Source organism: Hyaena hyaena, unplaced genomic scaffold (assembly GCF_003009895.1).
Source record: "Hyaena hyaena isolate Hyena2069 unplaced genomic scaffold, ASM300989v1 scaffold_171, whole genome shotgun sequence".
Taxonomy (NCBI): domain Eukaryota; kingdom Metazoa; phylum Chordata; class Mammalia; order Carnivora; family Hyaenidae; genus Hyaena; species Hyaena hyaena.
In genome coordinates this window covers 2,222,512-2,249,887 of record NW_024080803.1, presented here as the reverse complement: position 1 = coordinate 2,249,887, position 27,376 = coordinate 2,222,512, and the positions used below count along the sequence as shown (strand labels likewise).

Below are 27,376 nucleotides of genomic sequence, written 5' to 3'. Positions count from 1 at the left end.
GGAAGGGAGTAGTAAAAAGCTACGGTCAGTAACGGCAGACAGTGGAAGAACGTCATATACAAACTACAGGCTAAATTCTGTGGAAGAACTGGATTTAGAAGGAAAGCAGTAGTAGATGCCCTAACCTGCATACGTGAGGCTCGCTAAAAGATGCCGGGGCTCAAATGCTTTTAACCTCCTTGGTGACACCAAGGAACCCAGCACTGGGGACACCTGACTTCCAAGAAACTGGTCTTTTAAAATAATTTTGCGAGGGCATCATGACGTGTTCGAATGGTCAATTACGGTTCCCTTTTATGTTTTGTTTCTGGGCAACTTTCTGAAAACTGGCTCATTTAAAAAGGGAATACTGACTGCCTTAGCTTGATTTTCTTTTTTCCTAATAAAAACCAGGACAGGTGCATGAGCCTAAAGGAGTGATTTACACAATGTAGCTGGAACGGCCTGCATGTACAGTCTATCACCGAAAACCAACATTTCCCATTTACAGAGCGCATATGTGAGACAATACAATAGAAGTGGGATTTCTGATTAATTTAAAAAAGAAAACTACATCAGTCAAATATCTGCAATAGATCATTTTTTCATTTAAGGTTTATATATCATATATTGTTATATTAACATTTTTCACCCATTTAAAAGAATGGAGATTGTGATTCTACAGTAGTACTTTAGAGTCCTAATGATCCAGAAGGTCTGCACATCAGATGAATCCTCTGGAAGCAACTGCTGGGCCAGTAGTTGATCCGAAACGCGGGACCCCTGCTGGCCCACCCGCAGCACCTCCTCCAGCCGGCGCTGCCACGTGCTTTCTTGCACTTAAATCTGCATCTGCTCCAGGTATTTGTAGGTCGGGTTTTCATAACCATGGTTCTGCATCTTGTTCAGGTGACGCTCTTCTGGGGTGAGCATTGGGTCGACCTGGAGGAACGAAGAGGGAATATCACTGCACTGTACCCAAAGAGGACTGCACAGGACACCAGAAGACCTGAGCTGTTGGCTGCGCACTCCCCTGGGAAGTGAAGTCCACCACGTGTTCAATTTTCATTGGGTACACCAGACAAGAGCTGGGGGGGTGAGGGGGGAGTGGAACACAAGAGGAGGAGAAAGAAAAGAAGCAAGTAAGCTTCTGAAAGCTCAAGTCCTAAAAGCTTCGTCCGACTTAGAGAACAGAGGGAACTGAATTCGCTAGCACCATGGTGATGACCAGGTCTCAGTACTGCTATTTACTACTCCAATCCAGGGGAGTGTTCCCTAGAAAATAAGAACTGGGATCCCAAGATCCACGGGGGTCTTTTCCAGCTCTGAAATTCCACGACGAGGGGCGCCTGGGCGGCTCAGTTGGGTAAGTGTCCAACTTCGGCTCAAGTCATGATCTCGCGGTTCGTGGGTTCGAGCCCTGCGTTGGGCTCTGTGCTGACAGCTCAGAAGCCTGGTGCCTGTTTCAGATTCTGTGTCTCCCTCTCTCTCTGACCCTCCCCTGCTCATGCTCACTCTCTTTCACTCTCTCTCTCTCAGAAATAAATAAAACATTTAAAAACATTTTTTAAAAAATGAAATTCCACAATGAGGTCAGTGTCCAGCAGGAGGTGGGCATACATCTGAACCAATTTTCCATATTCTTTATCATATTCATTTTCTGGAACCAAGGCACCCTGGCTGTTCCCATCCCCCACCACAAAATGAGTGGTAAGCAGTTCTAATTATGAACCAGCAGAAGACGGAACAGAAAATAGCCTGCTCTGGCTCTAAATTTCCTGTTGCTTTTCTTCCCCGTTAAAAAAAAAACTACTACTCCTATTTCATATTTTTAAGATTTGATTCATTCATGACTGCCATGGTTGCCTGATCCATCATATACCTGGGTTGCTCCTTAAAAAAAAAAAAAAAACAACAAAAACAGTAACAAAACCAAAAATAAACATGAGTATCAACAATCCTCATTCTCAAATATCTAACATACCTGAAAGAAGAAAACACTCATGAAATTCTCACCCTCTGCAGCATAAAATACTCTTATGGTTTCCTCACACTCACAGTCAGAGCTGGCACAGCCCTCTGTGATAGGATCAAGATAATTCGGTTGGGACTGACTTCCAAAGCATGATCTAATAATCCAGTGAATAATTGATTGAACTGCAGCGCCCATGCAGTTAAGATGTCTGAATTCCATAAGCCTCCCTGACGGCACAGAGCAAAGCACCACCACCTCCAGGCCAAGTCACAAGACAGCCGCGCTACTCACCTCCACAATCCCGTGGCTGATGGTGCCATACTGTCTCTTCCTCAGCATCACCAGGCTGATGACTATGACTGTGGCGATGGCCACCGCGATGACCAAGAGCCCGATGAGGGCACTGCTGCTCAGACTGAAATCCTCCCGCAGTGGCCCCACGGCTTCCTACGATAAAGACAGGTGTGCGACAAGTCTCAGTGACCATTCGCACAATGTGAAAGACGGCAGGCGGGTGGCCAGGCTCCTGCAGTCATGACCCCGACACCGAGGCAGCTCCGAGATGCTGCTTTCCAGGGAACTGTCCCTGCAAGGAGAACTCCCACTTTTCCTAATCTCCACGGAGATCCTAACTTTAGCTTTCTTACCCAAAAATATGGAAAGGTGGGGCTGGGGGCCTTTGAGAACGTGAGACAACGGGCATCTTTCTACCTTCCACTGGAAATGAGAAGACACGAGAGAAGCAGCCGAGACCCACAGGAAACCTGGCCTTTAGGTTCCGGGACTGAATACATACCGGCTCTGTCTCCAGGCCACCAACCCTCTCGGCGTTGAAGATCATTTCCTTAACATCCAGGGTCTCGTCGATGACCTGGAATGGTATGGGAATATCAGCAACTGGGTGGGAGGGGACATTCAGTATAAATGGAACTGCTTCTCTTCTCCTCTGCTTATTTGGTGGAGGGAGGCAGATACCTGAGGACACCCACTAACCAAGCAGTTCTGTCACGTTCTTGCAAATCCACTCACCAAACCCCTGAAGAAGCAAGTGTGCACACAAGTTACTGTGTTGCCGCTGGTTCCCTAAGTGTTTCCACTTGCCTTGTCCTTTAGGTAACCGTTATGGAGACACATTACAGGATAAATTACCAAGAAGTCACCTTTAAATATCAAACTCAGGGGGTGCCGGGGTGGGTCATTCAGCTAGGTATCTGACTTCGGCTCAAGTCATGATCTCGTGATTCATGAGTTCAAGCCTCATGTCGGGCTCTCTGCTGTCAGCTCAGAGCCTTGAACCTGCTTCAGATTCTCTGTCTCCCTCTCTCTGCCCCTGCCTTGTTCACAATCTGTCTCTTTGTCTCTCTCTCAAAAATAAACAAACATTAAAAACAATTTAAAAAATATGGGGGCGCCTGGGTGGCTTAGTCGGTTAAGCGTCCGACTTTCGCATAGGTCATGATCTCGCGGTTCGTGAGTTCGAGCCCCGCGTCGGGCTCTGTGCTGACTGCCAGCCCAGAGCCTGGAGCCTGTTTCAGAGTCTGTGACTCCCTCTCTCTCTGACCCTCCCCTGCTCACGCTGTCTCTCTCTCCTAGAAATAAATAAAACATTTAAAAAAAAATATGTATATCGGGGCGACTGGGTGTCTCAGTTGTGTAAGCGTCCGACTTTGGCTCAGGTCATGATTTCACAGTTTGCGAGTTCGAGCCCCGCATTGGGCTCCGTGCTGACAGCTCAGAGCCTGGAGCTGCTTCAGATTCTCTGTCTCACTCCTGTGCCCTTCCCCTGCTCACTCATGCTTGCTCACTCTCTCTCTAAAATAAACATTAAAAAAAAAAAAAACCCTCAGCTGAGGATAATCCAGAAATGTCAGTGATAGAAAATGATGAAAACTAATAGTATGTATAAATCAAAGGCAACGTAAGAACCAAACCTGACTCTATTCCATTTACAAGTTATTAAATCTCTATACTCACTTGAAAATGGCCTCTCGTATTTTATTCATGTCTTTAGTTGCAAATATATTTCCCCTACTGTGTGGCACAAGGAGAGAGCTATGGCTGAAAAATAATTCTTTATTCCTTTTCCTACCCAGATGCTAAGGAATACAACGGATTTGCGGGGGCAGTTGGAGCCCACCCATCTTCTCCCACATGGAAGCTCACACATGGGAGGTTCATCTGGAAAGTGTCTACAACAATGCCACTCACTCTAATTAGTCTCAAAATTAAAACAGGGCACAGCGGAGGGGAGAAATGGCTCACCATATTTTCATCCACTTTATTCTTACTGTTAATCACTTTCTCCTCAGCACCGATCAGTCCTCCGTCCTGCTCTCCCACTCCAGATCCTGTGTGGAGAGAGATCACAGCTGAGTGTTTCCCAGGATGGACGGATCGCGTGCTAACCTCACAGAAGCAGGAGCCCTCACTGACCGCCTCCCCCGGTCCTACATGATATGCTACTTTGTTCCCATTTTTAAGGATGCACTGTGCTCTATAAGGATGAATGGTACAGGCATTTTTCAGAGGACCGATGGGTTTAATGGAGGAAGAGAGAGTGCTTACTTAATACCCAACTTGGAAAAATGCAATGCTAGCCTTCAGAACAGAATGTTTATTGTAAGATAAGCAGAAGTGGAGTCCAGAGGCATTCTAGCACAGAAAAACAGGGAATGTCCCCATGTGACATTACCGAGCACCTCTGAGCCCACAGCCTGCTCCTTCAGCACCCTGGGCTCCCTTTGGGTGGAAAAACCATCACGCGGGCAATGAATCTGCACATTTGCCTCAAGCCTCAGGTTTTATCCCACAGGCAATTCTTTTTGCCTAAAATACCCTCCCTGACATCCAACCCTTCCTAGTTGTCCTTCAAGCTGCGGCTTCTCTTGGGAGACATTCCCAGCTCACAGCACTTGAAATCACTGTTTATCTTCATTTTCTTCTGTGTCTCCCTCTAGCCTGCAACCCTCTGCGGGCCTGGATCACAGATGTCACATCTTCAGCAGTGATTCAAGAATGAGCAGGAAGGAGGCGTTCCACAGACAAGGAGAATTCGAACATGAGGGTGGAAGGTTCCTTTCTATAAAGGGAGCAAGGCTAGCCACACTCCTCTTGTCAAGGTCAGACATCGCCTGAGCCCACGTCACTTGTGTGTGGCACTCCAAATGACAGCATCCAAAGATGCGGCTCGACTGAACCCAGCACGAATCCAGGCAGAGGAAAACTGCAGAGCAATCCTCTTTACTTTTAGTTTCAAAAACCATGTGCTTTCTACCAACCCTATAAGCTTTTTGTTAATAGTTAAGATACATAGTTCTATATAAATGTCCACGCTTTGAACCTTTTATAAACAGAGCAACCGGGAGCCTGGAGCCTGTTTCAGTCTGTGACTCCCCCTCTCTCTCTGACCCTCCCCTGCTCACGCTGTCTCTCTCTCTCTCTCTCTCTCTCTCTCTCTCTCTCTGTCAGAAATAAATAAAAAAACATTTTTAACAATTTTTGAAAATTTATTCGTTTTATTCCACAATTCATGAAGTGGGCAGCACCCCATCTTAGCATATAGAAAGAAGCTCTGAGGAACTGTACAAAATGGAAAGCTTTTATAGGCAGAAGGTGGTAGAAAAAGGAAGTTTCTATCAAAGGACATATTGTTTCAGACAGAGTCACCTTCCTTTGAGGGAAGTCAGAGGTCTATCAGGCAAATTATCTCAGTAATGCTGACCAGGTAATTCCAGATTGACTGGCTAAAGGTTATATTCCTGTAGGACTGAAATTGCAGTTAGGTTAAGTATTAAGTCTTCATTTGCCAATGGAGGACTTAGCACAAGTGACTCCATTTGTGGCCTATTATTTATTTTTTAACATTAATCACAGAGTTGCCCTGGATTTTTGACAATATCTAATCCAGAGCACCTGGGCCTGGAGTCTGGCATGCTATACCACTCCTGCACTCTGACCTTCCCATGTTCTTGGGATCTTGTCTTTCTCCCTTCGCAGCTGCCTGCCTCTTCAGCCTCTGCTTACTTGTTTCTCAATCTGAACGGATGTCTTGTCCATGAGTCCATGAGTTAACTCCTTGAGGGCAGGAATCTTTGTACCCTTAGGATCTAGACCAGGACATACCAGAGAGATGAGCAGGTCACATAAATGTTTGCTGAATAAATGAATAAGTGAAAAGTAAATAATGATGATGATGATAGGCAGTAATAATTTTTATTCAAAAAGCAAAACTTTGGGGGCCATGGACCCCTTGGGAAATCTGGTGAAAGTTATCAATGTCTTCTCAGAATGTTTTTATGTGTACAAAATACATAGGATTACAAAGTAATCAAAGATATTTTTAAGAATCAATCTGCAACATAGAAATAAATGTGCTGCTAAGGGGCGCCTGGGTGGCGTAGTCGGTTAAGCGTCCGACTTTCGCTTGGGTCATGATCTCGCGGTTCGTGGGTTCGAGCCCCGCGTCGGGCTCTGTGCTGACTGCCAGCTCAGAGCCTGGAGCCTGTTTCAGTCTGTGACTCCCCCTCTCTCTCTGACCCTCCCCTGCTCACGCTGTCTCTCTCTCTCTCTCCTAGAAATAAATAAAAAATATTTTATAAACAGAGCAACCGGACGGCACATCCCTCATTCTAAGGTGATCACCTGCATGTGAGTAGGACTGAAACATGAGTATATGCCAAGCACTGCTGTCCCTGGGCTTGCCAGAGCCCATGACACCAGGACCCAACAGAACAAAGCCTTCCAGCTCACGACCAGGCTCGCTGTTGACACACACCATCAGTAACAGCTACTGCGGGTGCGGGATGTGCGGGCTAGCTAATGCGTTCGCTCATCGGAAGGCAGCCCAAAATAATGCTGGTTTTTCCTCAAGCTTTCATCCTAAAGAGGAATTTCCCAACTTGATTCTAGGGGAAGTTAAATCAGGGCTGACTTTTATAGTCTCAAAATGCCACTTAAACAGCAACAGTGCACTCCGACTGAGAAAGAAGAACCTGGCAAGGTGCCGTCTCAGCAATGTTGCGGATGAGCAACATAGTAAATTCGATCCCTTCCATCACTTTTTCTCTCCTCCTCTGGATTTGTAAGGTCAGAGGGCATAGAATCCTACATGAAAAATAACACGGCACTGAACCAACTAATTTAAAGTCCTATGACGAGTCTAAACTGTTCCGATACTCCTTTGGTGGTATAACTCACGTGTTCTCTTAAACACTGACCAAAATCACCTTGGCTCTTAAAAAAAAGGCATAATCAAGTGACGTTAGAGAACAAAAGTTAATGTTTAAATTATTCCAACTAATAACAATTGAAGTATGTGGGCGAAACCCAGGTAAACTTCTAGGAGATTCGTCTTTATAAATATCTAAGATGCACTGCTCAGAGTCACCTCCGAGAAGAGGCATATCCAAATAGAACAAAACCAAGCATTTAACGTAGAAGTGATTTTTGTAAGGTTGAAATGGCACTCTTCAGTTCTGAGAAAAAGCCGTGGCACAAACAACATCAAATTCTTAGAGAACATAGCCTGGTGCATCCATAGCCGGCCAAAGCCAGTGGGCTCATAACAACACACACTAAGAACATGAAACATATGCACTTATTCACAATGACCCCAGGGCCACGGACCACGCAACAAGCTGGGGAAATGCAGCGGCCTTTTATGCAACAGAAATTGCACAGGCTCTGAAGACAAAGGAACTGGGTTTAAGTTTGGATTCCTCCACTTCTTACAGTCAGGACTCAGAGCGAATCATACAGTCTGAGGCTTTTTCAACCACCTAATCTGTCAGAGACAGCTGAAGCCCCAGCCAGCAGGTGCACGCAGTGCAAGAAGTGAGGCCACGTACGCGAGGCACTCAGTGTTGTGCTTACACGGTCCCAGCCTGTTCTGAAGCTTGGACACTCACTACCACACAGGAGTCCACTTGTCACAACCTGTTCCATCCATCAGCTTCTAAGTGTTTGAGGAATGCTAAACTCAGGACGGAGACTAGTGGTAACAGACAAGTGGGCACAGACACAGGGCCGGGCACAGTTAAAAGGAAAGGGCAAGATGTAGTAGGAGCAGCAGAGGTGGGGGGAAAGAGGCAAAAGAAATCGACTCTCCACCTGCCCCCTAAATTAAGTATATTTTCAAATATACTAGCAATTCCAACCAACCTGTTTAAGTTGGACATACGTATAAAAATCTAACCAGATGAGGGGTGCCTGGGTCGTTCAGTCAGTGAAGCGTCTGACTCTTGGTTTCAGTTCAGGTCATGATCTTGCGCTGTGAGATGGGCGCAAAGCCAGCTTCATTCGGAGTCTCACTCTCTGCCCCTCCCCCAACTCACGCTCTCTTGCTCTCTCAAAATAATTGAACTTAAAAAAACAAATCTACCCAGATGAACTGTTTCATAAAAATATCTGTTTTGGTTACTCTGTATTCCCTGGACATCCAGAAAGGAAGTTGAGGACGGGCACCCTGTAACCAGTACCACGGACACTGGGTTCTAAGCGCTGGCCCCAGGGCAACTCTGGCTCCCCTCACAGCCACAACTCGAGAAATGAAGTGGAAAAATCTCAGGTGATGGTATGAAACAGAAAATGAACCTCCCGACACACGGGGGAAGTACAGAGGAATGGAGGTCTTAAAGGGAACATCTTTGACAGACCAACCTTTTTTCATTGGATGGTACAACTCCGGCTGAGTGTCTAGCAGAAAGGAAAACAATAAAACAAAAAAATAGCACAAAAAGGAGATTAAGAAAGAAAATGGCTTCTTTCAAAATTGCTATCTTAGAATTCTCTATAACGTAAATAAAAAGTATTCTTCCTTAAAAACATGCCTGAAATATCCCATAAACAAACCAGCAGCTAAGAGCCACACCGTGTGACTGGAGGGTAGGAGAGAAAGAAGTAAGTCTGTCTTGGGTCTTTGGGGAAAGATTTGGGCAGATTCCCAAATTATTTAGCTTAGCCCACAAAGTTATTTTTCTTAGAAAATAACAAAAATACAGTCAGTATCGATTGTGGTTTTCTGACAAGGAGACCGGGTTCTAGTGCAGACCTGCCTGAGATGCCCTCACCCCCAAACAGGATACATAAGCACGGCTGCTCTACAGGCCCACGCAAGCACGGGATTTGTGAGTGCAGGTTTTAGGAACGAAGTGGGGTCTCTTTACTTCTCTGGCTCCTTTCTCGTATTCTGTTTTATTACTGCAGGGTCAACCGTGTAAGTTGGTACCTTTGGGGTAACTTGTGCAGAAGGGATTCGGTTTGAGTCTGAAGGCTGAGCAGGATGGATGTCCCCCAACCTCCCCATTTAGCACCTTCTTTGGGTCTCCGTCCCGGCACCGCTACATCTGATCAGGGGTAGGTGACAGGACCCAGGACTGCAGGACCACATCAGCTTGGGTTCAGATCCTTCCTCTCCACCCACAGGCTACGTGAGCCTGGGCAGGCACTTAACCTCTTTAAATCCTGGAATCCCCAGATGAGGACACTCCCAGTACCTACCTAAGAGGGCCATTTTGAGAATTAAATGAGAGCATCCGAGCACAGCGCTTAGCTAAAGCTGGCATATGATAAGGACTCTATAGCTGTGGCCACTATTTTTATCATCACCACCATCAGCAGCAATAGCAGCAGACAAATAAATAGAAACTGATTCCACAGCCTGGTCTCAGGGCACCGAGCTTAGCAGCTTGTTTATTTCTGGTGCACACCCACAGCTTTTAAAGATCGTTTTAAACATCAAGAACCAGCAAGGGAATAGAAGAACACATGAAAGATAGGGAGTCAGAGGGACATTGGCTTCTTAGTCCCCTGGCACCAGAGGTGTCACCTTGAAAAGTCACCTCTGTAGCCTCCACTGCCTGCTCCCTGGCTTATTATGAAAAGCTAATGACCTAATATAACACGAAAGTGCTCTTTAAGCAGAGTGACTTCCACGTGCAAGACGTCACACACTCTGGAGTCAGCTGACAGGACCAGAAAAAAGAGAAAAAAAAAAAAACAAAAAACCCAGAGGGGTTCAGCAAACCATCTATAAAGTGGGAGAAATAGTACTAACCTCACGGTGATACTGAAGCTAATGATCTGAAGGCAACCAGCAAGGTGCCTGCATGTAGTAGGTGCTCAGTGAATCCAGTCTCCATCTCCGTGCCCAACTGTCACCAGGAAAATAGCCTCCCTGACACAACTCAGGTTCAAAATTCTACCCTCAACTTTCTAACCCAGGCCACCAGCCCACCCCCACCCCCAGACCCACTGAGAAGCTGCGCTGTCAATCATACACACCTTCGTTCTCAGGTAAGGACGGGAAAGGATGGAAAGGGTGGAATGGCGTGATCTCATCGCTCTCCTCGGAGCTCACCCGGACGTCCATGGGGGTTTCCGAGATAGAGGCCGTGAACTGGTCCATGTCCGCCCGCTGTTCTTGAAGTAGCTCGTCTGACAAAGAGAGGCACGGCAGGGAACCGGCTTTCAGAGGGACCGCTAGTCTGAACAGGCGGATTTATAGCATTATGGAACTTGGGATCTGCTGAGGGGAGCATCTCGCCAGCTCTCAGTGGACGACGCCCTCCTGCCTGCACCCCTGATCCTGTAGCAGCGCGGAACCCCAGCACCCTGTCCCGGGCACTCCTCTTCTTTATCAACTCACTCTGCTTCGGCGGTTTCATCCAATGGCACAGTTTTAAATACGCTCCATAGATCACGACCCCCGACTCACTGAACAGCCCCCTTTATACCCCTACTTAATGCCCAACTTTTATTTTATCGCGTACAAAGAATACGCTTTTCCTCAGTAAAGTGCGGCATCACCATCCACTCAGCTGCTGACCATGGCAGGCTGGGCACTACCCTCGATGCCTTCCTGTCACTCACCTCCGGCATCCAGCCCAGCAGCGCACCGTTTGCCCTTCCTCTGCCACGTGCCCAAAAGCCCCCACATCTCTTTATTTCCTCCATTATCATCTCAGTGCCATGACCAGCATTTGTCGCTTGGATTTTTACAATTGCTTCCTGGCAGGTTTCTAATTTTAATAGCACGTAGCAGCCAAGTAATTCTTTTTTTAAATTCGCGTTCTTTTTAAAAGCATAATCCAGATCTGGTCACTCCCTAGTTTAAAATGCTCTAACAGCTTTCTATTTATCCTACAATAAAACCCAAACTCCTGGATTTTGTTAAAACCTCTGAACAAATTGGCCTCTGCCAACTTCTTTGGCCCTGTCTCTCCCTCCCTAGGTCTAGCCACACTGATCTACTCAAATGTGTCCACACTGGACTTAAACTTCAGGCCTCTGAAGTAGTCATTTCCTCTGCTAACAACGTTTTTCCCCTTGTGGTCTTTGCATGGATGGCTGCTTCTTGTCATGAGGGTCTTAGGTGACTGAGCCCAAGACAAACCCCCTGACCACCCAGCCACTCTCCAGCATTCCACACTATTTTACGCCCCCACGTGGCACTCCTTCTCGTTTTCTGGTCTGTCTCTTACTATAACGTGACCTCCAGGATATACGGTCTGCTCATGCACCATTTTACCTCTGTGACACACAGTAGACACAATAAATATTTGCCAAATAAACCAAGATGAAGACGAGGGGGGAGAGAGGAAGTGAGAATGTGTGTAAAATAGGTGCCTTGAGATGCATCAGCAATTAACGGGGAAAAGGGCAACAGGAAGCTCTCCTGGTCTTTGCAATTTCACACCCTCGATGTTACCCTTCCGGTGGTTAAGAAACTCAAGGATCGCTCTGTGGCTCACCGCCAGGACATCTGTCCTGGGTTACTCCTTGACCTTGCCACCTAAGCCCCAGTGAATTCCAGACCTAAAGCCCAGCGTGCTACCGCCCAGCTTCCTGGCCCTGGCCGGCCCTAGTTCTCTAACCTTGTACAGCTGCCACCCCTGAGCTCGGCCAGTCTCCCCCGGACCTCGGTACAAACACAGCACCCACCGATTTCCTCTTGGATTTCCTGGGCTACGTAAGGTACTTTGTAGAGCAGGGAGAGGCTTTGGTTCCTTCTCTCTTCAATCACATGGAGATGTGTCATCACCTGGAAGTACAGTATGGTGGAGAGGCCTCGTTACCGACAGAGCCAGGCCAGGATGAAACTTACAGACAGGACACATGCACACACTTCCGCAAAGATCAGCGGAAAAAGTATACTCTCTGCAGAGTCCAGCAAAGCAGCTGGGCAGAAGAAATGCATTAATCCCCACCCTTATTTACTGACCACTGAAGTAGAACAGCCCCCCTTATCTGTGGAGGGTATCTTCCAAGCCCTCCACTGGATGCCTGCAACTGCATACCGTACTGAGCCCCACACATACTGCAGTTTTTTCCCTTACAATAAAGCTCAACTTATAAATTAGGCAAAGTTAGGAGATTAACAATAACTAATAACAGAACGGGACAATTATACTGTAGTAAAAGTTACTTAATGGGGTCTCAGTCTCTCAAAATATCTTCTTATACAGTGTTTACCCTTCTTCTTGTGATAATGTGAGATGATAAAATGCCTACGTGAGGCAAGATGAATGATGTAGGCACTGTGACCTAAAGGTAGGCTACTACTGACCTCCTGATGATACATCAGAAGATCATTCGCTCCCGGGCTACGGCTAACTGTGGAGAGCAAAGCCTCCAATGATAGGGGGCTGCTCTACGGGAATATGTTCAGACTGTAATACCCCTTGGTGATCTGAGAATTTATCCAGAGAGTGCTTGGAGTTAAAAAGAAAATTTTATTTAATTTAAAAACTTTCACTAGGCAGTTATTCACTTGGTTTTTATAAGAGGTACTTACTAACTATACTAATTCAGCTTAAAAGAACCCTGATTTAGTTTTTTAAATGTTTATTCATTTTGGAGAGCATGAGCAGGGGAGGAGTAGAGAGAGGCAGACACAGAATCCGAAGCAGGATCCAGGTTCTGAGCTGTCAGCACAGAGCCTGGTGCAGGGCTCAAACTCATGAGCCGTGAGATCATGACCTGAGCTGAAGTCAGACACGTAACTGACAGAGCCACCCAGGCACACCAAAAGAACCCTAATTTGTACAATGAGAGACACTAGGTAAGGTTTTGCTGAGTCAAAGAGTCAATTTTTACCACTGGTCAAATTAGATGGGGTAAAAAGAGAATGAAATCACTGGCTAAAAGCAGACTGGCAATGGAGAGGGAGCCATTCATGGATTTTGCTTAGTGAGGTAATTGCTTGAAATGATTATCGTGGTGAATAACAGAACTAATTTATTCATATTTAACTAAAGTAGTTATTTCTTCACAACTTTACACTGAGGTATAAGTAAGCCTGATTTTAAGGGGTGATAAAGACTCATTTACCATCCGTCTTCCACGGTTCACTACCTTTTCTGAATGCAATAATCCCAGATTGTTCATGCTTTTAGAAAAGGGGCGGGGGGGGGGGCATCAAAACTGGCCATTTACTTCTGAAGCTTTTGGGTGGAAATGAAAGGTGATGTGGGCTAACATCCACCCCAAGGCCACAGTGAGGCATGCTGCTGTAGCTCACGCAAGCCAACTCAGGACGGTTATTCCTAGCTGGTCACACTTGCACTTCCCATGCTTGTCCTAAAGAGGGTGCTCTAACCCAGTGGATTAATTATGTGGGCTTGAAGCCATTTAACATGGTCAAGATGGAAAAAAAAATTAAATGGAAAGATGCTTTTATTGTAGATTGATGTCTCTCTGACCTTTAAAAGCAGGGATGAAAGCAATTTAATTTTATATTTGCCATTCTTTCAATCAAGTAAATTGATGGGAAAGCACAAGAGTAGTATGTGCCTTAGAGAAAAAATGCAAATGGAAACAGAAAATGCACCACCCACAGTCCTGGTGTATGTTGACATTGCCATACTTCAGATGAATTAAGGACCCCTTGACTGAGGACGGTTCCTATGCCCACAGGAGAACTAGACCACAGGGGGTCTGGACAGCAGTGTCCTCATGGTGAGCTGTGAGCTCACATGAGGGGTAAGAGCACCATCCTACTCACATCCCAGACCAAATGCGCGCGTTACAATAGGCTAAACATATTCAGCATTTTCTAGAGTGTAGATTAACACAAAGGGACCATGCAAAAGTTCATGTAAGTCGGCAGCCAAGGTTCACCAGAACTAAGGACTAAGAGCACAGAGTGACTACCACACAGGAGAGCTGGTTCCCCCCTGAGGTCTACGAGGAACGGGGGAGAGTTCCACTTCCTGTGCCATCTGGTGGGGCACTATGTGATCTTGCTGGTACACTACTCATTCCCTAGTCCTTTCCTTCTAGTCTCACCATATAAAAATGGCTCTTTTTCTGTAAAATACTACATGACAGTCTAGTTTTTCCACCAAAAAAAATGAACAAAGGTCTCTTATTTCCACCCTCCCAAACCAAGGAGACCTGAGAAATCAAGCCTCTGTCAAGATGGATGCATTTCTCTGCTTACACCTCCTGGAAGCCATGCTAGGACTTGGCCTTTTGCCTTCTCCTCTACTGCAGCCAGCTTAATGCAAGCAGAGCCTTGAGCTCCAGGCCCCTGCCCCAGATGCCTCCCAGGGCCCCCACAGCATCCCTGTCCCCATTCTCTCACTCATTCCCCCCAAGTGCCCAACGACTCGAGTCAACTCTATGTTTAAGGATAGTTATTTTTCATCTTTACGGTAATTAATTCCATGCTGATTGTGAACTGCTCAAGGGGACACAAGGGATCCAGCTTTGCAAGGTCAGATGCTAGTGGGGTCTGGCATATAGACACTAGGCACACGAACTTCTCAACCAAGGGAGAAGAACCACAGACTTCTCAACCACTCCAGTGGCAAGACTCCTAGGACTTCTGGGCAGGCTGCCTCACAGGCCTCGTACACACTCAGCAAGAGGCTGGGAGGGGGGTCCCTGGGGGGATGCGCAGGTATCCATGGGCAAGTGCATCCCACAGACACGGGACCGTCAGCACAGCGCTAAGTTTAAAAAATGAAAGGAAAGAAAATAAGATCAATCGTGTCTTCACAAGGCCCTCTAAAAAAAAAACCCAACGGGCTAAGCTATTAGACTTGCTGGTTTACAAGGAAGCCAGCAATCCTGCAGGCAGGTGGCTTATGTACAAATACAGGAGAGTAAAACGCGAGTTAACACGTGGACATTACCGAAATGAGAAAGAGGGTCCAGACGAACCTCTTGCAGGTGACTGCGAAGGAAAGCTGGACCCTCCACGAGACAAAACCAGCACCCATCTAAACTAAAACTAATGTACAAATGACACCAATTTTTAAGAACTGCTTGATACAGTTGTCTAGAAAAAGATTTCAAATATTAATTCTGGTGGTACCCTACATCAGAAATAAACAGATAAAAAAAAAAAAGATTAATAAATGGACTTATCTCTTCAATACAGTCATTCATTCCTAAACTTTCAGAAACTCTTTAAGGAGAAAGGACTTAAGACAGTATGGAAAAGAGATTTTAAAAACTGTATCTCTGCAAAAACCAACTCTTGTACGCTAATAATCTAATAACCATTTGTCACTTTCCAAGCACAACTATCGGTGCTGCCCGACCAGTGGTCAAAGCAGCGCCTCCCCATTAGAGATCGTCTCCTGCCGGAATTTGACAGTGTCTAGCGTACCTGGGATTTCATCTGGGCTGCCTTTTCTGGGTCAACAGCCAACACATGCTGGTAGTGACGGATGGTGTGCAGGCGATCTTTGTTCTCAGCACGGACGTAACGCCTCAAGGCCTGCAGGACGCGATGAGGCTGCAAGAGAGAACAGTAGTTTGAGTACAGATACTACAGAACTGAAAATAGGCAGCAAAGCACAGCTTAAAAAAAAAAGTCACCCAAGAATGTAAAGGTCAGCCAGGCACGGAAAAGGAAAGCTGTGCTTTTTAAAGCTTTTAAGCTTCCCAAGTAAGAAGAAACTACCTTTCTACATAACGTACCAAAAACTAAGTTGCAAAGTTATTTGGCTCCTCAAGGAACAGTGTTTTCCAGGATCTCCAGGCCGTTGGCCTCCTTGGTCTGTCCTCTTTCCTGAGCTCAGGGTCCAACACCTTAATTACACGGTAGACAGTCCCTGTATCACCCAGAGAAGACTTTGCTTGCTCACCTAAGAAGGATACCAATATCCTTCTTTCCAGTACTTTCCATCCCCCAAAAGTAAGGTAGGTTAGAGAGAAAGATGAAGTGTGAGACCACTAGCATAAAGGGCTTCGATATAAGCGCCTTTACCCTTTTCTTCATAATCTTATTACAACAGAGCCTATTCAAAAGCCATGTTTTTATTCTTTGAAGCAAAGCTACTACAAAGGGGCGCCTGGGTGGCCCAGTTGGTTAACCGTCTGACTTCAGCTCAGGTCATGATCTCATGGCTCAGCTCGTGAGTTCAAGCACGGCATCAGACTCTATGCAGACAGCTTGGAGACTGGAGCCTGCTTTGGATTCTGTGTCTCCCTCTCTCTTTGTCCCTCCCCAGCTCACAATCTGTCTCTCTGTCTCTCTCAAAAATGAACATTAAAAAAAAAAAGTAAAGCTACTACAAAAATTCAGTAATTGAGTAACTACCAACCAATATCCTCAGGGTATGCTTTCCCAGGGTAAGACACTTCCAGATCACAGGTGGCATATGCAAGCATAAAGTGTAATGCTAAGATGACATAAGAACATACTAGAACATGACACCTTTCTCCCCCTCCTCTTCTTTCCTTACCTTCTCTTCCCTTGCCAGAACTCATCATAAAAATGTAATTTTTTTGACCTCTGTGTCATCATACACGTTCTACACATACACCACTTTAGAGGAGGTGACATCGAGGGGACCGTTTCTCTGTGAATGGGCTCTGCACATCACTCACCCGTGGTGGGTCGGACTGCAAGGCAGCCAGGTAATTCTCCAGAGCCATGCGACGGCGGTCATTCAGCATAGCTTCTACTCGAGCCAGGTGGGTTTCCACCAGCTGCTGCTTCTCGCTGGCTGCTTCCTTCTCTAGAGCTTTAACCATAGTTTGGAAGTGCTAAACCAGAAAGGCAGGAACAACATGAAATGGTACTTGGAGGAAGTCTAAGCGCACACACAGCAATACCCCAGTACTGTGCCTCCTCGCCCAGAGCCTGTGCGAGCCGGTAACAGGTCCAGAAGAGCAGGAGCAAGGGTAAGATGGAAATACACTTTATCTGATTGCTGTCAGGAAAAGTACTGCCTTATCTAATGAGAGCATGTTAAGTCTGAGGGGCAGGGGACTTCTTAGCACTTTGTCACTGAAATCCCTAGTGTAGCAAGCCCAATGCAAGGTTTCTCCATGTGCCCTGCACAAGAAGGAATGTTGCCCTTTCCAAATTGTGGCAAAGGTGCCCCAGTTCCAAATCTGGAGACACAGACCAACAGGAGCTATATTTTGAAATCTATCCCAGTAATGTGGTGGGTTATGCTGAGTCATCCACACTGATGTCCTGAAGGGCAAATTATCTGTGAAATACCTGGCCAGGCCGAAAGGTAAAGTTTAAGGCTGTGGAACTAAATTTCCCTGCATAGGATGCATTGGCTACGTAGGAATGAACACTCTTAAGATTTTCTTGACGACTGCTAAGAAAGAAAAGGTGTTCCAACAGAGTGTTAACATCCTGAGAAGAAAGATTTCAGTTCATCATAAACACAAACTGATTTAAAATGCAATCAGCTTTATGAAACGCTAATCAGTCTTATAAATTGCTATCCCTATTCCTAACAACACGCTCTTCTATTCAAGGTGGGGTGCAGCTGTTGCTGATTCTAATGTTACATTCTTGCAAAGTCTGAGATGAACTGGTATCATAGTGTTTTACTGTCTGGCTTTTGACTTTTCAAGAAGTCTGCAAAAAAAAAAAAAAAAATTTTCAATACTGCTGAAAAACAAATCACAGCCTAAGAACGAAGATGAACTGAGGAGAGCAGAATTAACAAACACAGCCAGCTAAGGTTTGCTTGCTGGCATGAATTAGGTACATTCTGTTTGGTTTGCTTTCCTTGTACCATTGGTGATCAATTCTAGAGAATGCTAGTTGAGACGTAGGGGGAAAGAAAAAGGCAAGCCAGTTAAAACTTCCTGTAACATAAGCTCTCAATTAAAAGAAGGTGTCAAATGCTAATTTCCTGGGCTGTGGCTCTGACTGGACCTTAGAGGACCAGGCTCGAGGCTGTGTCCCTGGAAAACCCATCTTACCTGAATGAGAGTCTGCCGCTCTGCTTTCGGGAGGTTCTTGGCCTGAAGTTCAGCCTCTTCCCATTCTTTCTTTACCTAGAACAAAGGTCAAAGCCATGATCATCAGAGACTTCATCTCTGAAACAATCCCATTTTCTAAAAATACCGCCAGGCCCTGAAATCTAATGTAGGAAACCGTGCAAAAGGAAATCGCCTCATATGACCCCTCACGAGCTCAGGGTAGTTTTAGCTTGTTCGCAGAAGTACCATCTCAGAAGGTCCTGGACTCCAATGGTCAACAAACAAACAAGGTCAATTCCATGACCTCCTTGTTCTATAACCTTGGGCAAGTTATTTAAAAGTCTCTGTGCCTTAGTCTCCTCACACATACATAAAAAAAGGGGGTGGGGGCATGTTTAATACCTACTTCTCTGAACTGTTGTGGATGAAATGAAGTCAACAAATATTTCCAGAAGCGTAAGCCCAGCACATGTAATGTGTGAGATTTTAGTTGTATTCAGACCTAACAAATGCTTTTCAATTTTCTTTCAATCTTTCTCAGTAACTAGGAGAAAGCTGCACTGCAGTGCTCATGTTGCTCTAACACTTCTAACTTTTTTAAGAAAGCATCCCGAGGGGCGCCTGGCTGGCTCAGTCAGTGGAGCGTGTGACTCTTGATCTCAAGGTTGTAAATTCAAGCCCGACACTGGGTGTAGAGATTACTTAAAAATAAAATCTTAAAAAAAGGAAAGTCTTGAGACTCAGAACTTTCAGCAGACAACAGTATCTAAGCTAGAATATATTAATACAGGTTTGCTTTCATCTAATATATTCTTACAGTTACTTTGTTCTAAACGGCAAATGATACTAGCTTTCTATTTACAACAAAGATATAAAGTTTCCCTCCTCAGAAGAAAATTTTCTTAAAAGCTAGTTAATAGCAAAGAAAAATAACAAGAACATAATGGTTACAGGAACTGCTCTGCAGAGCACTCAGAGGCTAATTATATTATGAGATGGGGGAGGGGCAGTGGGAGGGGCTAGTCACACCCAGAAGGGAGCCCTGCTTTTATTCACACTTCACCTGTCATAACACAGCGTGACCATCTAGGGGGAGTGGTGTCCCTCTTCTTCCACTAAGAAAACCCTACTACCCAGTGCAAAACACCTGGAACAGAAGGGGAGCGCCTAGGTTTACCCTGTCCATTCGGTTGCGGTGCCGTATTTCCAGCTGCTCCTTAGCCTTCTGGAAGCGAGCATGCTCGTTATCATCTGCAGAGGTCTCGAAATACACATCAACATCATTGGTTGGCAGAGGAGTTGGGGGAACTGGAACAAAATCAGAGGGGGTTCCCTTTCAGGGCCAGGCCCAATGTTGAAAGTACATTGTGCTCTAGGAAGGAAATCAAGCTCAGGACTTGCAGAAAGGACTAGTTCGTCTCACACCACGCTCATGGTACAAGGTGCTCCTGCCTGCCAAGACTCCACTTGGTTAAAGTGTACTGCACCCCCTTCCTTCTGTGACTCTCAGCCACCAGGCCAGTCCCTGGCCCCTGCTGTCCTTGGCATCTACTTAAGACTTCAGGGGAAGAAAAGGAAATCACTTCTACACCTTCCCTCAGTTCCTGAAATCCTAGAACCTAAAAACGAATTATTTATTGCGGTCACTGATTGCTTCTGGCCAGAGACCAGGGCAGACATCAGGCCTCTAAAGGCAACTTCCACAAATGCTCCATTTTGAAAGGAACTTCAGCGCTGAATGGTCTTTGCATACAGACTGGTTAGGGAAAGTCCAAACTACTCTAGTTATATAATTTTTTTACTTTTTAATATGACTGAACAAGTCTTAGCCCCTCATACCAAAGATGAGGGACAACACTAAATTGCTATATTTGACAAGGATTCACCACAGAATGTGAAGATACACTTGGCTCTGGGCTCACTGGCCTTCCCAGGTCATCACCCACCAGGCAGCAAAACCCATTAGAATGCACTTTCCTCACTGCTAGTCAAGCTAAGGTCTTACTGGCCCTAGGCAACAGAATTATCCACACAACACAACAACGGAGCTTAGCCTCACAAAGGAAAGGTCTGACAGGACAAGTTTATCTACTGGACCCCTAAAGAAATCCCTATGAAAAACTCTTATTAGCCCAGTTCACTCCCAATTTTCCAAGCCAGAGAGGAAGGATAGAAAACATGCTTGTCCAACTTGCTGTATCATACGTTAGACCTCGGTGGACAGCAAACACCAAACACAACAAATTTCAGTTCAGAGATAAATTCACCTAATTTCCAGAACTGCCTACCTGTAATACGACACTAAAACAACTACAGACCTGACAAATGTACTACAAATCAGCCACTCCAAAGTTCTTCCATCAAAGCATTTTTACTTAGCTGTAAACCTAAAAGCTACAATTAAAATCTTGTCGAGAATATTTGGCTCCTACATAAGTTAAAGAGGGTCACCACAGCCAATTTTCAGATTAACTAAATTAGAATATACAGATTCACAAACCACATTCCCCCTGATAGAAGTTCAGCTGGGAGAGTTTCAAAGCACTGAAGTCCCTCAGTGCCAATGAGCGCGTTGCCATCAGCAACGCACGTCTCCAGCCTCAAGGCTTATGTGTTGGAGACGGTCTTCTGTTCGTATCACTGAGCTGGATAAAGATATAAAACACAAGCTGCCTGGATCCACTCCCGGAACAAAAAGGTAAAGGCACAGCAGCCCCAGAGGTCTGGTTCTAAAGATGCGAGGGCACCCAGACCCAGAACCACATCCTTCTGTCCCTGTGAAAACGACTGGTTCACAAAACCTGCACATTCGCCCCCTCACACCCCTTCAGGGGGGAGCACAAACTTGAGAAGAGCCACAGTGATACTTCTGAGCTCTCAGAGCGCTCAAGCCAGGGACCCCACAAGTACATGCACACAGTTTCTCTGTGGTTAAGTTCCCCCAGCTACACCCGCATCAGGGAACTCCTGGAGAACCGCCATTCCACAGTATCTTACAGCACTATCTATCCGATCCTTTATGGAACATAAAGCAAGAGCGTCTCCATGTTCAGTAAGATCTTTGATGACCCCTGATTCTTCAGACTTCACCCCCAACTAACATTTTGTTGCCCCTTATTTTAAGTAATTTTCCAAAGCAGGAAACATCACAATAATTTCTCTCTCTACATCTTCCCTGAATAAAAGTTTCTGCCACTAAGGTCCCCTTAGGACTCATACTGTTTCCACATTTTTAATGATTTCTAATAAAAACAGCCTCTCCACAAAGGAGCAGCAGTTGGAGTGGAAGTGCTAAAAGCACATCATATTATATTAAGATGTAAAACATCTTTTTGTGGGGCACCTGGGTGGCTCAGTCAGTTAAGCGTCCAACTTCAGCTCACGGTTCGTGGGTTTGCGGTTCATGGGTTCAAGCCCTGCGTCGGGCTCTGTGCGGACAGCTAGCTCAGAGCCTGGAGCCTGCTTCAGATTCTGTGTCTCCCTCTCTCTCTGACCCTCTCTTGCTGGTGCTCTCTCTCTCAGAAATAAATAAAAACATTTTTTAAAAAATTTTAAAACATCTTTTTTCGGGGGGGAGGAAAGAGGAACAGGGAGGTATTTGAGTGAAAATCCATCAGAAGCGATGGCCAAAACTCTTGAGCAAATACCAGGAATGACTAGCAATTCATTATTCTAATGAGTTCCAGAATCAGAACAAAGAAATGAGTGCCCAGCTAGAGGATCTTCCAAACCTATCTTATCTACCACTGCAAGATAAGAGAAAGAGGGCCTTAGAAAGGAAGAGAGGTAACCACGGAGAAAAGCAAAGCTTCTCCTACCCATGTCTAAGTAAATCCAACTCAGCTGAACCACTGAATTTCCTCTGTGACAAAGGACACAAAAACTAAAATTCTTTCATTCCCTAAAGCTCCACATGATCCAATGTTGCCAAAACATTGGAAAAACAGTTACCACCCTTCAGCTGCAGAGCTCTCCCCCCAGAACGCATAAAGCAAGATATTTCAATACTCTAGACTCCCAGGAGTATTCCTGGTGTCCCTTCTGAGAAGAGCGGTGTCCCCCTTAGCCAACATGTACCATGGGGGCGGGAGACAGGGTAGCTCAAAGACAAGAACAAGAGGAAAGAATGGAAACAAGAATATGCAGAACTCATGGCCAACCTGCTCACCCCTCTGTGCCTTTCAACTAGAGACAGCAGTCAAAGCAACACAGAGGCCCTCCGGGGGCCCACAGATACAAGGAAGGAGAACAACGAACAGGGCCCCGGCTCTCCGCTGTGCCAGGGAGAGGACACGCCACCACCACCACCACACCACCACCAGACCCACGGTTAGCATGGACGTACAAAACTGGGCTCGTGAGTGCCAACAGGAAGCAAAGCCTAGGTCTAGAAAGCACAGAGATGAGAAGAAAACGACTGACAGTCAACACCTGAGTCGGCAAGGGAGCACGACACAGACGCGGTCACGGGACGGCCAGGAGAGACAGAACGCCGGACAGGACAGAGCCGCTGCATGGAGCCAGCGCGCCGGGACTTACTCATCGCTTTACACACAGCCATACAATAATCCTCAGACTCAAAATTGTTCCTGTTGCCTCCGCAGCCACCATATATAAAGCGCACGCACTTTCCCTTGGAGAGGTCGAAGTACCAACGGGGCATCACGGCCCGGCAGGGGCCCGTCATCGCCTCCTGGGAGCAGACAGCTGTGTGAAAACGGTCAGAGTGTCAGCAGGACAGAGGCAGCAGCTTCCATCACAGTGCTGTGGGCCGGCAGGGGGGAGAAGGACGGGCCAGGCCCAGGCAACAAGCTTGACGACCCGCTGAATGTCAGCGGAGGCCAAGACCGGGCGGACCCTGAGAGCCCTGGTGGACCCGCTCACCAACTCGAGCCCGACCTTCCTGAGGACGTAGCCTTTTTTCCATCCTGATTGTAGTAAAGACATTTAGGAAGTGGAAACAGTGTTTCTCACACGGTCTTGAGTCTAGACTGATGGAGAGGAATTCTGTATCTCACAGCTCTGTGAGCCTCCCGTTTCTGAGATATTTTGCCTGACTTGTCAATCATCGTGGTATCAAGGACCACAGGAGACCAATGCGGGTGAAGAGGGTGTTTTAGTAGTGATAACTATAGGAAATGCTACTCAGGGGTCTCCAGTGTACATCTTCATGTTCTCCAAGATGAATCAGAAACTTCCAGACTGTCGGGACACCTGAGTGTTCTCAGTCAAGTGTCTGACTTCAGCTCAGGTCATGATCTCACAGTTCATGGGTTCAAGCCCCATGTTGGGCTCTGTGCTGACAGCTCAGAGCCTGGAGCCTGCTTCGGATTCTGTGTCTCTCTCTGTCCCCACCCCAACTCACAGACTTTCTCTCTCTCTCTCTCCCCCTCTGTCTCAAAAATAAACAAACATTTAAAAAATTAAAAAAAGAAAAGAAACTTTTAGACTAAGCATTTCCCCTACCAGGGGTCCTAAATAATTCTTCAGATCTTAAATGGCATCAAGCAGACACTCTCCAGCAGGCTGCATGTAAATGGCTCTAGATGGTCCCCCTCCCTCTTTTTATTTGACAGGATGAAAAAAATTGCTGGCCCCGATCCCTCACCAGTAGGTCATTAAAGGCCACCCTCCCAGTCACAGACCTCTTTCTGGTGGACCAACAGGGCAGCCTACAGATGGGAACACACTCAGGTAAAAAAACAAGGAAGTTAATTTCATTCTAGAAGGTCAGGGCTTCAGAAGTACTGAGGAGGGGGTTCCCCCAGGGGAGAGGACGTTGCAGGCTGCATGTGGAAGAATCCCAGCCAAGCAGAAACCATTATTATCTCCCTTATTCTCTGGTCCCTGTTCTGTAGTTTAGTCCTTACAATGCCAACGACAGTTTCTGATTCAGCTCTGGGTCCCTCCCCAAGTGTGGCAGCAGCCTGGCCACCCAGCGCTAAGATGGCACCACCAACCGGCTGGAGAGTGGACTTCATGTCAGCGTCCAGGCGCTCTGTACTCACCTGTGATGAATGCAGTCCAAAATTGTAAGCAAATAAATACCAGATGGATTTTAATACGTCAGGTTACCTTTAACATCATGAGTAATCTCCTTCTGTGAAATTGTCCCGTCGCTGCTGGGTTCAGTGGGGTTCTCTTCATTGTAGTCATCTCCTTTAAAGGTGTCGTAGTAGTAATCACGGTCTTCCACCACTTCCTCCCCTTCCTCCTCGTCTTCGTCATCCTCATCCACAGCTGCTTCTGTGAAGTCCACCAAATCTGCTTCGGTAGGAAATTCACTAAAGGTCACAACAGAAAAGGAAGGTTAACACCAATTCCTATGTGCAAAGCACAATGAGTCTCTTCCCTATGTTGAAACACAAAAACAGAGACAGGAAATAAGCTCAACTCACGTTTAGCTGTGCCACTACAGCCCTCAGCCCAGCTACAACAGCAAAGGGGAGTAAGTGGGCAGGCACTGCATTAGCCTGCAGAAAATACAGTGGCCCCAGAATAGGAAGCGCAGAGCTGCCGGCAGGCCTGCAATCAGGGTGACGATGAAATGCCAGCTGACTTACCTCCAACAGGAACAAGGAAATGCCCACTTTATCCAGAAGGGAGGGGCCGCAGTCCACTGCCACCAGCAAAACAACTGCACAGGTGCAGGAGGAGCGTTTACCTTTTATAAATATCATAGTCTTCCTCTTCATCCTCTTCCTCTTCTTCCTCCTCATCCTCCTCTTCCTCTTTTGACACGGTTGATTCAATAATCTTTGTCTGAGGGCAGCACACATATTCAGTGCCATGAAACTGGTCTACCCCACAGGGCAGCAGCATGCCATAGCGATATAAGGTCATCCCCTGAGTCAGACAGGCCTAAAAGAAAGTACAGACCCAACATCAGAACATTAATAAATTTTGTCAAATAGTCCCCGATCACTAGCTTCTTCCAAAAGAAACCCTTATCAAATCACTGTGCGTTCTCTCATGGACACATGAATTTTCTGTCGACAAGTTGTGACGCTATTATTTTAAGAAGATTTACAAATTTTGCTTAACTTGCAATGGATAATCATCACCTGGGCCAGAAACAATGAAAGCCCACAGTTAGAAAAAAATTAAGGAAAAGGGAGGAGTTCTCATAATTACCAATGCCAGCTGGAGGTGGTCAGTGATAATTTACATTGCTCACTGTGAGGGCATTGTGTCAGAATCCAACCAAAGAAACTCACTAGAGATCCAACTTAACCACAGAAGACGAGGGTCAGAAAGGGTATTTCTCCTCACTGGAAGAATGAAACAGCATCTAATCCTATGAGGATACATGTTAAGACCTAGATTTTCTAGAATTGGCTATTTCTACCCTAAGGTCCTAGGGGTTGGGATGGCCTCCTTCAGAATCTCATAGATAGCATCCTTGCTTAACAATCTTCACCATCCCTAACTTTAGGGGCTGGATTGTCAACAACTCATTTCCCTACAAAAATATCCCCCCAAATATTTATTTTTATTTAAAATTTGTTTTAAAACTTTAATGTTTATTTTTAAGAGACAGAGACGGGGGGGGGGGGGTGAGGAGCAGAGAGAGAGGGAGACACAGAATCCAAAGCAGACTTGAGGCTCTGAGCTGTCAGCACAGAGCCCTACACAGGGCTCAAACTCATGAACCATGAGATCATGACCTGAGCCACAGTCAGATACTTAACTGACTGGGCCACTCAGGAGGCCCTAAAAAAATTTTTTTTAAGTTTATTTATTTTGAGAGAGAGAGAGCGAGAGAGAGCAAGCATGGGTGAGTATGGGAGGGGCAGAGACAGAGGGAGAGAGAATCCCAAGCAAGCTCCTCACTGTCCACACAGAGCCAGAAGCGGGGCTTGAACTCACAAACCGTGAGATCATGACCTGAGCTGAAACCCAGAGTCACGTTGGATGCTTAACTAATTAAGCCACCCAGGCACCCCAAAATATTTTTAATTTAGAAAATACAAGGAATTACAAACTTTGAAGAGGTAAAGGGAGAGTAAAAGCAATTTGAAATCATGAGGAGATTAGGAAGAAAAATGTTACTTTCTCTCTTAGTAAGAAAAATAACATATGATCCATTCTTTTACCTCTTTGACTACAGTGTGCCAATGCTGGTGATTCTCGCACACCTCCATCCACTTTTTGTGGAAAAACTGGCACTTCTCCGGAACGAGTAGAACGTCACTTACGAATTCACCCACTGGAAAAGAGAAAGCATTGTTATGAGCAAATCCGATGATGATTCGAGGTATAAAGGACCTTTGCTGCATATTAGGACAGCTACACAGTCATATGTACACAGAAGCAGTCTCTAATTTATGTAAGCTGATGTCCCTCTCTAATCTTCAAAGGTCAGCTGGATGTTACAGCTCCAGGTAGAACCTGGACCTAGTTAAGGTCATGATGCCTGGGACATTCCTCACTCTTCCTGGCCTCCAATCCCTTAGAGTCTAGTTGCAGGGCTATCAGAATACAGGAAGGGTGGAACAGGAAAAGGAATCCCCCTGCCCCTAACGATTCCATGATCTCAAATGAACAGAGATACTCTGAGATACCACCACCTCTGAGTTCACGTTAACATTCCTAGCCTCTTATATCCCAATTTCTGCCCACATTTGTTCTAACAACAAAATCGCCAGGAAATTCAGACTGGGTGTTCCTTTAAAGTATGGATGAATCTTACTTTGGCCCGTTGTGTACCTAAAAATATGAAGCTCTAAGACAAAGCACCACTGTAATAAGTGATTCAGGCAAGACTCATCGACAGAAGGCAATGGGTGCCTTTGCAACGAAAACTCTGGCAGACACTACTTGAACCAGGTGACCAGCTTAACATCACCAACAACGACACGCTGACATATGTGATGTCCTAAGAAGAAATCTCACTGGGGCTCAGTTGGTGAAGTGTCCAACTCTTGACTTTGGCTCAGGTCATTGTCTCACGGTTCTTGTGTTCGAGCCCCACATCAGGCTGTGCACTGACACTTAGAATTCTCGGTCTCCCTCCCTTTCTGCCCTTTCCCTGCTCACATTCTCTCTCAAAAATAAACAATGGGGTGCCTAGGTGGCTCAGACGGTTAAGCGTCCGACTTCGGCTCAGGTCATGATCTCACGGTTCGTGGGTTCGAGTCCTGTGTCGGGCTCTGTGCTGACAGCTAGCTCAGAGCCTGGAGCCTGCTTCAGATTCTGTATCTCCCTCTCTCTCTCTGATCCTCCCCTGCTCACGCT

The 27,376-nt window shown here is 46.0% G+C and overlaps 1 protein-coding gene across 4 annotated transcripts in view; it reads right to left on the bottom strand.

Moving 5' to 3' along the window:
* Window positions 1–565: 565 nt before the first annotated feature.
* Window positions 566–27,376, bottom strand: part of APLP2 (amyloid beta precursor like protein 2) — an 86,450-nt gene continuing 59,639 nt past the window's right edge. The window contains exons 4-18 of one of the 4 annotated variants that reach the window (XM_039240265.1): window positions 26,236–26,348; window positions 24,804–25,000; window positions 24,215–24,423; window positions 22,679–22,846; window positions 19,317–19,447; window positions 18,140–18,214; window positions 16,796–16,954; window positions 15,570–15,698; window positions 11,894–11,993; window positions 10,235–10,387; window positions 8,612–8,647; window positions 4,217–4,302; window positions 2,751–2,825; window positions 2,246–2,401; window positions 566–921 (exon numbers count right to left, since the gene is read on the bottom strand). In XM_039240265.1, the coding sequence (XP_039096196.1) occupies window positions 820–921; window positions 2,246–2,401; window positions 2,751–2,825; window positions 4,217–4,302; window positions 8,612–8,647; window positions 10,235–10,387; window positions 11,894–11,993; window positions 15,570–15,698; window positions 16,796–16,954; window positions 18,140–18,214; window positions 19,317–19,447; window positions 22,679–22,846; window positions 24,215–24,423; window positions 24,804–25,000; window positions 26,236–26,348 (1,889 nt within the window). In that variant the 3' untranslated portion in view covers window positions 566–819. The remainder of the gene's footprint in view (window positions 922–2,245; window positions 2,402–2,750; window positions 2,826–4,216; window positions 4,303–8,611; window positions 8,648–10,234; window positions 10,388–11,893; window positions 11,994–15,569; window positions 15,699–16,795; window positions 16,955–18,139; window positions 18,215–19,316; window positions 19,448–22,678; window positions 22,847–24,214; window positions 24,424–24,803; window positions 25,001–26,235; window positions 26,349–27,376) is intronic. The other 3 variants (XM_039240267.1, XM_039240266.1, XM_039240268.1) reach the window with 3 other exon arrangements.